At 44.6% G+C, this 12,047-nt stretch overlaps 1 protein-coding gene across 1 annotated transcript in view; it reads left to right on the forward strand.

The window, feature by feature from the left end:
* GLRB (glycine receptor beta) overlaps positions 1-12,047 on the forward strand; it is a 57,042-nt gene that overhangs the window by 25,476 nt on the left and 19,519 nt on the right. The window contains exons 4-7 of the mRNA XM_015429786.1: positions 970-1,037; positions 5,221-5,450; positions 7,450-7,532; positions 9,133-9,273. Coding sequence (XP_015285272.1) covers positions 970-1,037; positions 5,221-5,450; positions 7,450-7,532; positions 9,133-9,273 — 522 coding nt within the window. The remainder of the gene's footprint in view (positions 1-969; positions 1,038-5,220; positions 5,451-7,449; positions 7,533-9,132; positions 9,274-12,047) is intronic.

Below are 12,047 nucleotides of genomic sequence, written 5' to 3' on the forward strand. Positions count from 1 at the left end.
GTCGGACTCAACTGTGCGACTGAATTCCCTCCTCTTCCCCCGTAAGGAAGAGGAGGAGGAGCCCTCAGCTAATCGAGGGAACGGAGGCTTGGCTTTCTTCTCTCCTTTAGGAAACAGAAAGCAGGAGAGGAGAGAGCTGGGCAAAAGCAAGCTGCAATGCAGGAACAAGGAAGCAGGAACAGGAAGTAGAAAACAAACAAGAGCCAGTTGCTTGTGGGCTGGATAGGAGCCTTGCAGGGGCCAGTTCCAGCCTGTGGGCCACATGCTTGATACCCCTGATCTACACTATCCAGCTCACATGTACACTTTTATTCAAACCTCTGCTATGTAAAAATCCTAGCTATCATACTGGTGTACCATGTAAAGATGCTACCAAATTTCACACACCCTTTATTTCAGCTTAAAAACCAATGTGTCACTGTCACTTCCTCCTTATGTAAATGATCTGGAGCTGGTGATCTGGAGTTCACCTGGAATTGTAACTAGAGATCAGTTCCCCTGGAGAAAATGGCAGCTTCAGAGGGCAGACTGTATGGTATGTCATTGATTCTAGGTGAATTCCCTCCCCAAATTCCCGTCTCTACAGGCACTGCCCCCAAATCTCCAGGAATTTCCAAGAGCAGACTTGGTAACCCAACCCTTGGGTTTTTATGTTTGCACTGTTTTCTCACACTGTTCTCTTGGTTACATTAGATAAATATGCCATGCATGCTTAGTGGGAAGAACTGCTTAGGATATCCACTTTATGGAGGGAGTGGCTAAGAGGGTTTTCTATCCCCAGCTAATTACATTAAACACGTGTTTGTTCCAGTAGGCTTATGATAACAGTGTAAAATTATGAAAAGAATATGGTAAGGCAACAATGTGTACCTATTTTAGATTTAAAAATCTGAAAGGAGAAGAAAAAAGAAATTGGAATTCTTGGGGTAGCTCTGAGACTTTTTTTTTTTTGCTTTGTATGTATTTTAGGAATTCCAATTGAAGTGGCAGTTAACATTTTCATTAACAGCTTTGGATCAATACAAGAAACAACTATGGTAAGCAGGGCTACTTAATGGGGGAACTCAGTTCTTAAAGCCATAGCCACCATTTGAAGGCTGTGGAGGTGGGCAAGTCATGTGATCTCCTTTCATGTGATATTTGGGTAGATCCTGGATAGTGTGATTGTAACCCTCAGGGATTGCAACTCTCAGGGAACCTAACAGGAAGTTTACAAGAATTGAGAACCACATTGTTTTGCAAGAAACACGATCTCGAGACTGGAAAATATCTTTAAGTAAATGTTATGCCCGTAATGGATCATATGCCTTTGAACACTTTTTTGTTCCTTGAGGAGACATGGACAGTGTCTACCCCATACATACATACAGATGAATCTTTGCCGTAGACATAATGGATTGCCAACAATGCCAGCAGGTTGTGAATATGCTACTGAGATGTGTAATACTAAGTAGTGTAGAAGAATGATTTGTTTTGTGAGCCATGATTAATAATCTTGTACAGTTGCTTTCTTGAGAAGACTATTCTAATAAGGACGGGAATTCTAACATGCAAGTTTCAGAATTTCAGGCTGCTTGGTGGGCTGGATTCACATGAACGACGCTTCTGCTTTCCTCCCATTGTTGGGTAGAACATTCCTTCAGGAAGGCCTTATCTGAATAGCTGATCTGCCAGAATTGCCTTGTGGAATCAAGCCATCGTGACAATTAGAATATTTAGAACATGAATTGCAAGATCCCTCAAACATTAGTCAAATAAAATTAACAACAAAATCAGAACAGGGTAGTTAATTGTGATACAGCCTAATGTGGGAAGTTATGATTCCCCATTAAACTTAACCTTCTTTATACTATGTTATGCCTGTCTTGTACTCAGTGTTCCCTTCCTTTATTATTACTGGGAGCTCCATCTGGGACACTGATTCCTTCCCCTTAAGCGTTTTTCTAAAATAGGTTTCTGAATGTGTGACATGAATGCTTCCATTACAGAATGGGATGTTTATTTCTAGAACAGGAAAATACCTGATACAAAATCAGTGGTGGTGTCTGTCATGCCAAACTGGTAACATTCAGCATTCCACCTACATGGCCCACCTACCTTAAGATTCCCAACATTGGTAGAAGTTTCAAGATTATTGTCCTGATGCTGTGACTGGGGCTTCAAGATTTATTTAAGACTTAGGTGCTATGGCTGAGCATGGCAGGTCCTTGAAGAATTTATAAATCCTTCCAAACTTAAAATGTATTCAGTATTGCTGAGGCTAACTGTTCACATACACTCAAACACAGGGACACCAACAATGGGAGGAAAGGTCTAGAAGACAGTTGATGATGGGTAAGCATGTATTTTCCAGTAATGCCCCACCTGGAAATACGATAACCTCTCCTGATGAGGAAAGCTAGTTATGGTCTCGTGTGTACAACAATTTAAATGTGAATCCATTTATGTCACAATGAGGTTCAGAAACAACGCTCTTCAAAACAGCCCCTCTCATGAATATAATATTATCAGTTCCATAGAAGCTGTTTAAACCTCATCCTCACTTCAGCGAGGGAGTGATACTTTTGTCTGAGGACAAAAGAAGCAGCATGTCTCTTTTAAAAATTAGGATGAAAAAAAGTAAGCCCCCGTGCCAATTAGATTGTTGCCTTTTCTTACTCTGATTCATACCTGGAATCCAGACTTCCAGTAATATATAAAGTTATAAAAACCTAAGGTCCTGGAATATAAGGTAGCCCTATCTTTCTGGATCATTCCTTCTGAACAGAACCACCACTGGTCAGCCTAAGACCCAGGTTTGACTATGGAGACAGGAGGACAGAATTGGGGTGGTGGTGGTAGAGAATTAGCTTATAGCAAGGTTCTCCAAAATGGTACCCATGGGCACCATGGTGTCCTCTGGCATAAGAACACAAGAGAAGCCAATGTTGGATCAGGCCAATGGCCCATCCAGTCCAACACTCTGTCACACAGTGGCCAGAAATACCCGGTGCCATCAGATGGTCCACCAGTGGGGCCAGGACACTAGAAGCCCTCCCACTGTTGCCCCCCCCCAAGCACCAAGAATACAGTGTGTCACTTGCCCCAGAGTTCCTATCTATACCTTGTGGCAAATAGCCACTGATGGACCTCTGCTCCATATGTTTATCTAATTCCCTCTTGAAGCCATCCATGCTTGTAGCCGCCACCACCTCCTGTGGCAGTGAATTCCATGTGTTAATCACACTTTGGGTGAAGAAGTACTTCCTTTTATCCATTCTAACCCGACTGCTCAGCAATTTCATTGAGTGCCCAAGAGTTCTTGTATTGTGAGAAGGGGAGAAAAATACTTCTTTCTCTATCTCTCTCTTGGTCAGTCTCTGCCAGTTCGGACCGTATCAACGTGTATTTATACTTATATTCATCAACGTGTATTTATAGTTTCCTAGTGCCCACCTACTGTTTTTAGAATGTGGGTGGGGTCAGGTGGGACTCTTGCCTGGCAGTGCTTCTGATTGGACACTGGAAAACTGATCGGCTCTGCAGATTAAAATAATATTGTTTCAGTTGCAGCTGCCACTACAGTGCTGGTTTTATTCTCTTTCCCAGTGTATTTTTTAAAAAATTACCCCTCTTCTCCCCTGCACTTGGGCTTCCTCTGAGTGCATGGCTCTGCCTCCTATGGCAGCCATTTTGTAGGTGCACCTACCACCCTGTGTGAGAATTGCAAAGGGGCCCACAGGCTCAAAAAAGGTTGTGGACCCCCAGATTATAGTGTATCAGGTTGTTTGACTTAACATTATTAGTCATATTTTGTTTGCATTCCTTCTGCCCCCCCCCCCTTCTGCAGCTTTTTCTCTCGGTCCAAGAAACAGTTTTCTTCCTGTCACATTAAACACTTTCAGTACAATGTACTCAAGTGTCTTTTTCCTTTCACTGTTAGTCAAGGCTTCCCTGATTTTTACATGTGCATATACTATATATCCACAAGCTGGGCTTGTGTGTGTGCATAAACCCAAGAGTCACAGAATGAGGAAATGTGGGGACCCCCCCCCCCACAAATATCTCTCTCCAGAATTCTTTATTTTCAGGGACTTGAGCAGGCTAATTTTCCCTTTCTCCGCTTTGCCTTTAACTGAAACCAAGTTTAAACATGAGTCCGGTAAGCAAAAGCACTTACGTGTGGGAACTGGCATTTGTTCATCATCTCGTTGAAACCAGGCTTCTGCCTGTGCAAAGCAGCTGCATGTGCTTAGTGAGCACCTGGAGGCTTGTAGCCTCAGCAGGTGCTCTGCTGGCATGCTAATTAAGCACCTGTTTCTGTGAGATGCTACACACGTGCAAAGCCCCGCCGGTGAGCACTTTTGCATCTCCAGCACCAAGTGTAGATCAGAGCTGACTCTCAATGGCTCTCAAAATTCTGTGCCTCCTGGAGCATAAGCAGTTGTCATCAGCCTGTTTTGTGCATTTTCTGCTGGTTAATTTAGAAAGCCATGTTTTTTCTGCCTACCTGGGCTGTCCCCTGAGTATGTGAGGACGCTGGTGCTGTGTGGCTGGTCTGATTTCATTGCTTTCACAACTTGCAGACGAGCAAACTACTTTACTCCTAGATATTATGATCCTGGCTCTCCAGTCCAGGAAGCTGCATCCCCATTAGAATTCCAAAGATGTGAAGTCTTAGGTCAAAGCGATCACTCACTTGTTTGGCTGTAAATGGTAGAAAGTACAATGGTAGAAGGGCGTTCAAATGCAAGATGTTGAGATGGTGCCCTAATTCTGAGACACAAAATTGAAAAACGGAGTAGTCTTCTGCTTTTACCATTGTCTCTGTTATATCATTCTCCAATCTTTATGTTTTGTTGATTGTTGCCTGCATAGTCGTTACTTTCATTCCCACAGGAGGCTATGCTGGAGTTTGTGTATACCAGGCATCAGTGGTGTATTGTAGATAACACACTTAGATTGTATTTTGACTTAGATATGCAGTCAAGAGTGTATTTCATTTTAATTTTTTTATATAGTGCCTAGCAGTTTAGGGGCTTTGTAAATAAATAATATAACATAATAAACTGTTTACTCTTGGTGTTCCCTGATAAATGAAATGGCCAGAAGGTATTGCTTTTTAGACCTATGCATCTCCATTTATGTCAGGAAGGTGTCAGTTTTTAATGGTTAGCACACATCATTTTGAAAAATGTAGTTTTCCTGCCTGTATAATATGTGTGTATGTCTTTCAAATAGGATTACAGAGTTAACATCTTTCTAAGACAGAAGTGGAATGACCCACGACTTAAACTGCCTGATGATTGGAGGGGTTCGGATACATTAACTGTGGATCCCACCATGTTTAAGTGCCTGTGGAAGCCAGATCTATTCTTTGCAAATGAAAAGAGTGCCAATTTCCATGATGTAACACAAGAAAATATTCTTCTATTTATATCCCGTGCTGGAGATGTCCTGGTCAGCATGAGGTATTTTTATTTTACAACTGCAAACTATTACTGTTGCTGGATGTTGCTGGATGTACTTAGTAAATGTAAAGTGCATGGCTTTTAATAGTTAAGTGAAACTAATGGGAAGTTTATCAACAGCTGTGTTGAAGGGGAGTTGATCATTTGCCATGTGGTCGGAGAAATATTTCCACTTTCCTGAATGTTATGAGTGGCTCTTGATTTCACCTGTACCTTCGATCTTTCTATCTGATTGAAAGCATAAGCCACTTCCAGGCAAAGTATGGAAGCTAGATATGGAACTGGCCACACATTTGCGTGTGCAGTGGTGGTCCCAGATTCTGCCGCTTGAAAGGCATTCGGTATTATGGTATATTGTATTAGATTAAGCAAAATATTCTCAGATATTAACAGTGCCATATAGTCAGATTGTATAGTACAAGGAAAAGGTCCGGAAAAGAGGGACAGGAATCTGGTATCTGATATCCTTTACTGACAAGAGATGTAGTGGTGTAGGCAAGGGATAGCTAGAGTCAGTACTCTATTCATCTGTAGTAGTACCTGACCATGAGTGCAAATACAACTTGGGCAGCTGAGCCCAAGCCACTACTGGTGTCTTGTAAAGACGGGCCACTTCTTCATGACTACCACTTAGTGGCAGCAGCCTCTTCCTACCCGTCAAATCTGCTCACTGGCCACTAATATCAGTGCAGTCCTAAGAAGAGCTACATTGTTGACATTGATGGACTTTGAAAGGGTGACTTTTCTTGGTATTGCACTCTAGGACTTTTACCATGGCGACACCAGATAGGAAAATCTAGGAGGCACGTATTTACAGCAACACCAATAATAGGTGGACCAATAAGTAGTGATTTTTGTCAGATATCTGCCCAAGTTTATTAAATTCTGGGAAAGTGATATAATTAAAACAAGGTCTTATCAAGGGGGAAAATGTTGCCACAATTAGATCTCCATAAAATATCTTCTGTATTTACTAAATGTCTTAGATAGAAAATGTATTTTCTTTGGGTTTGGATGCCTCATTGGAAAATGGCACCAATTAGAATTCATGGTTCCGATATAGATAGTTTAAAGGATTCAACTGTTTTAACTCCATAAATAAATGAGATGGAGTGGAACATTTATAAACCTTAGAAATACATTAAGGCCTTGGTCACACGGGCCAGAAAACGTGTGTGGGAGGCATGGCAATTTGCGCTGCCGCAATTTGCCACGCAACAACGCAATCAGACGCGTTGGCAGCAACCCACGGTTCTGACCCTCGGCGTGTGCACTGCAATGCAGATGGCTGGAGGGGAAAAGCCGCGCCGGCACGATCACACCACCGGAGTCCGGAGGCAGCCCGTGGCAAACCGTTTGTTGAGGTATTTTTTAAACGCGCATTTTCAGCGGCATGCCACGAGTTAGCCATGGGTGTGCTCCACTTCCCAGATGTTGTGGTGTGATTGCGGCTGGAAAATCCGCCATCCACTCGTGGCTCTCCCACGGCAAATTCGCTGTGTGAATGGGGCCTAAGAAGACCATGAAAAACAACCTCCGCTGCTCACTGGGGCTGAGTAGGTGGATACCCATGCTGAAAATTAGAAGTAGAAAGCATTGCCAGGAATGTGAGAAGCTTAAGAGCGAGCTGGACTGACCACCAGAGTGGGGTTGCACAGGTGATTCTGATTCTCTTATGCTTTAAGGATTACTAATGGAAGAATGCCAGAACAGTGGCATGGCTATTTCTGCCAAATGAATCAGTCCATTTGCTTAATTTCTCATTGCAGTATATAAGGCAAGCTTTCCCTTGACATCTACCGCATTCTGAACAAGCACTATTAAAACAAATGCTAATTCAGCTTCACTAGAACATTTCAATGTAGTATGCATTAGAACAGAATGTGAATCTGAGATTTGTACAAATACATACTGAGCTGCTAAACTTGTAAGCACAAGACCAAAATGTCACTTTGAGGGCACTTTGAATGGGTTACAAGCATTCTGTTTACATTTCCAGATTATCTGTTACTCTCTCATGCCCGTTGGACTTGACCTTGTTTCCTATGGATACGCAGCGTTGCAAGATGCAGTTGGAGAGCTGTATGTAAATTTATTTATTTAGTCTACCCCGCCCTCAGATTGTGCATAAAGATAGTTACTTCTCATGCCTAAAAACTGTACAAGAATATGCCCTATAGAATGCCACTTAGCATCAGGATTTAAAATAATTTCATAAAGTAATTGATCTTTTCTCTCTTAGACCTTTCCCTAATAAAATCCTTTACCTCTTTGCGACTTTGTCACTCTGAAGCCCCCATCCTATGCCTCATTTCATTGTATTAATCAGTAGAATGTATGCCTATTTATTGATTGATTTGATTTCTAGACCGCCCTCCACTTACTCATAGGGCTCAGGGTGGTGAACAGAATTTCAATAAATACATTTCAGAAGACCACATTTCAATAAATACATTCATGTAAAGACAACTTATTACAGTTGAAATAATGACAAGCTCTAAGATTATTTCAGATGGCCCTTTTCTGTCCTTGTCCCATGGTGGGGAGAGGAAAAATGGGAGAGGCCAGGCTTGGTGGAGGACTGTTGCTGTCCTCAACCATAGGCTTGGCGGAAAATCTTTGTCTTGCAAGCCCTGTGGAACTGCACTAGGACCAACAGGGCATGGATGTCATTAGGCATAGAGTTCCACCACTGAGAAATTTAAGATCACTGAGAACCACTGTATCACAGACTGTAAAGAGATTGCAATTATGCAGGGAAAATGGGGCCAGGATCCCACCCCAGTGGCACTAGTTTTATGACCTCAAGTGGCCTTTAGAGTTGTTTTCCCAAATAGGAGCCCCACCTCTTCTTGACAGCATGGCAAACTGCTGGTGAAATACTGGGGACTTTCGAAAGTGGTTTTGTGATCTGGCACACAGGAAAACCACAGATAATCCAAAATTCCACTGAAATAGCACAAGTCCCTTGGTTGAACCTATGCAGTTTTTTGTATCCTGTGCAGTATGTGCAGTCCATAGGTAATCACTTTCTTTTAGCTGAAAGTTAGTCAGCGCAAGCTTGTATAGCCAAAGTTTATTTGAGAAAATATCTATTTATTTATTTATTCGGTTTATGTGCAAGCTTGTATAGCCAAAGTTTATTAGAGAAAATATCTATTTATTTATTTATTTATTCGGTTTATACCCCACCCTCCCCGCCGAGGCAGGCTCAGGGGGACTTACATAAAATTTTGGACAGATAAGAAGGAATCATCAAAGCTAATGAATCTGCAGTGAAATTCTAATCGCATTTTGAATTTGTTATTGGTGCTGGTCCAGGGCCATATTCCCCTTTGGGAAAGACACATCTACCAACAGAAGATGGAAGGGATTTCTTCCAATTCCTGCCTCCCACTGCCAATTGCCACATGGCATCTAATGCTGTTCCTGGGGTTCACACTTTAGGGACTCGGGAGGCTGCAGACGAAAGACCCATTCCATGAAAGACCCATTCCACAAAATACCTACTCCATGAGCTCCACTCTGTTCATGGTTATTTTGAATGAAAGCCATTGATGCCATTTTTAAAATGTTCACACCAACCACTGGACAAATATTGTAAGAAAAATATTTTTCTCTCACTCTGGTTGATAGTTTTTTTAAAAAAAATATTCCTCTTTATCCTTTTCCAAACATATAGTTGGTTACACTACTGATGACTTGCAATTCAACTGGCAATCCAGTGATGCTGTTCAACTGGACCAAATTTCTCTGCCACAATTTGACGTAAGGAAAGAGGATATTGAATGTGGTAACTGTACCAAATTTTACAAAGGAACTGGTATGTACTTTCATTATTTAATTATTTGGGTAGGACTGACTTAGCTATAGAAGTCACATTCTGACTTCCTTGTTTATGAAGACAAGTGGGAACCCACAAGGGCTTGCAGAGTGAACTCCCCTCTTTCCCACTATTTCCTTCTTTCCCTTCCTTGAAATCCCCCATAACCTTTCCTCCTTTCCTACCTCATCTCCTTCCCATCCACCAGCCAACATACCTTTCTCTTCTTCCCATCTTCAGCTTACTGCCTTACCCTACCCCAGCCCCCTCTACCCAGGAAAACTATGGCAGAGTTGTGTGGTGCTGGTTGCCAGAGCAGGCTCAGTTGCACATAGGGTTGCCAACCCCCCCGGTTTGCCAGGGGTCCCCCGTTTTGGGGGAAGCACCACCCTCAACACCCACAGCCACCTATCTCTCTCCCTTTAAGTGTGTGGAACCCGTGTTTCCTCCCAAGCCTGATCTCCACAAGCTTGCAGGGAAATGCCAGCTTCGTGCTCTTAAAAGGGAAACGCAGCTGCTCTTAAGGGGGAAACGCCGGCTCCTGCATTTAAAAGGGAAACGCCAGCTCCTTTAAGTGCAGGGAACTGCCGTTTCTGGAGATTCGGCGCACGGGCGGGGGGGGGGAGCGGATGTCCCCAACGTGACATCATCACGTCGGGGATGCCCCGCCCCCTCCAGGATCCAGGAATGCCCCCGAAGTCCCCCGCTGGGGGTGGAAGATGGACTTGGCAACCCTAGTTGCACAGTGGGGAACCTGTAAGGACCTGCATAGAGGATCCATATCTCCCTGTCTCAACTTCCCACACTATTTTTTCTTTCCCTCTATCTGACAACTCCCATATCCTCAACTTTCTTCACTTTCTTCTCTTCTTTCCACAATCCAAGCTTTTATCTGCTCCTCCATCTTTAGCTATATTTATTATTTATTTGCTTCATTTATAGCCCAGCTTTCTTCACAATGGAGTCTCAAAACACCTTACTTCTCCTCTCCTCCATTTTATCCTCAGAACAGCCCTGTGTGAGTGGACTGGGATTGAAAAACCCTGGGAAAGGACCCCTCCCCCTGCCCATCCTGGCCATGTGCCCAAAAGAAGGGGAGAGAGGAAGAAACAGTCTGTCTGACTCTGCCACTCATAGAACCATGGAGTTGGAAGGGACCTCCAGGGTCATCTAGTCCAGCACCCTGCACAAGGCAGGAAATTCACAAATACCTCCCCCTCCACACCCACAGTGACCACTGTTCCATGCCCAGAAGATGACAAAAAACCTCCAGGATCCCTGGCTAAACCAGCCTGGAGAAAAATTGCTTCCTGACCCCAAAGTGGCAATCGGCATTTCCCCGGGCATGTAAGAAAGGGCCTCAAGAACTAAGCACTGAGGCAACCCTTCCTGCCCTCCCTCTCATGATCTGCCTGAGTTCACAGAATCCCTAAGGGGATATGGAAGGAGGGCAGAAAAGGCAGCCTGCTAAACCAACTTGCTGGGTGCTGCTTTTTGCACTTCAGGCAGGTTTATGGTGCGCCACACACTGCACCCCTTTGTCTTGCATGGTTAGGCACTGTGTCACTCATCTCACATGAGGCTCAACCAGACACCGCCTTCTGCTTTGCTTTGTCTTGTGCTGGGCTCACCTGGGCTGAGCAACACCCATTATCTCTCATTGCACAGAGCTTGACCAGGCAATGCCATCTGCCTTGGTACGACTCCTGAGGGCCACTGCCCCCTGCCTTACCTTGCACAGGGCTCGCCTCATGTGGAGTTCAACTGGGCCAGATGCTGCTGTCTGCCTTTCCTGGTGTGGGACTTAGCTGGACACCACCATCTACCTTGCCTCACCTTGTGTGGAGCTCAGCCAGGCTAGGTGCTACCATCTTCCTTGTTTCACATGTGGGGCTCACCCAGGTGCCACTGTCATCCTCGCCTTGTGCAGGGGCTTGGCCAGGCCACACCCTGCTGTTTGCCTTGCCTCATCTTGTGTTGCATGTAGCTGGGCCAGGTCGCCATGGATGAGAAAATGTCATACCTAACCTTACACAGGCCTCAGCTGGGTGCCAACATATGCTTTGCTTCATGCTGGGCTTGGTTGCCTTGCATGGTGAGGTACTTGGCTGCACCAAGCCTACTGCCTGCCTCGCCTCACCTTGTGTGGGACTCAGCTGGGCTGAGCACCACCATTGTGCCTCACCTCATGCAGAGCTTGGCTGGATGCCAACATCTGCTTTTCCTCATGTGGGGCTTGGCCAGGCCAGGTGCTGCCTTGCCCTGTCTTGTGTGGGGCACACCTCATGCTGGCTGGGTGCCACCTCCCACTTTCCATGGGGCTTGGATGGGTCAGGCTCAGTCAGACAGCTGGCTGGCCCAGGTTTGGGTGAGAGACCAGCAGCCCACCAGGAGCATCCAGGGCCTCTTAATGGTCAATCTTGGTCCTGCCTGTGAGGTGAATTAACCTGAGAATGTCTAACTGGCCCAAGGTCACCCACTGAGTTTCCATAGCAGAATGGGGATTTGAGGTACTAGTCTGAAACTCTAACCACTAAACTGTACTGGCTTTTGTTGAGTGGCTGCTGTTGAAGATTAATAAACAGCTGGACCTAGGAGAAACATGCATATGATGTGGTATCAAGTCACCAAGTGGTTCCTACCGAGCCTGGCCCCAATGAGTCCTCCTTGAAAGGCCAAAACAGCCCTGGAAAGTTCTCTGTTCCCTCCCTGCATTTTACTGACAGAATCCAAGCCTGTTGAGGTTGCCTAGCAACAGCCATTGAGGCGTCTGT

Source organism: Gekko japonicus, unplaced genomic scaffold, assembly GCF_001447785.1.
Source record: "Gekko japonicus isolate JY-2015 unplaced genomic scaffold, Gekko_japonicus_V1.1 scaffold1005, whole genome shotgun sequence".
NCBI classification, from domain to species: Eukaryota; Metazoa; Chordata; class Lepidosauria; order Squamata; family Gekkonidae; genus Gekko; species Gekko japonicus.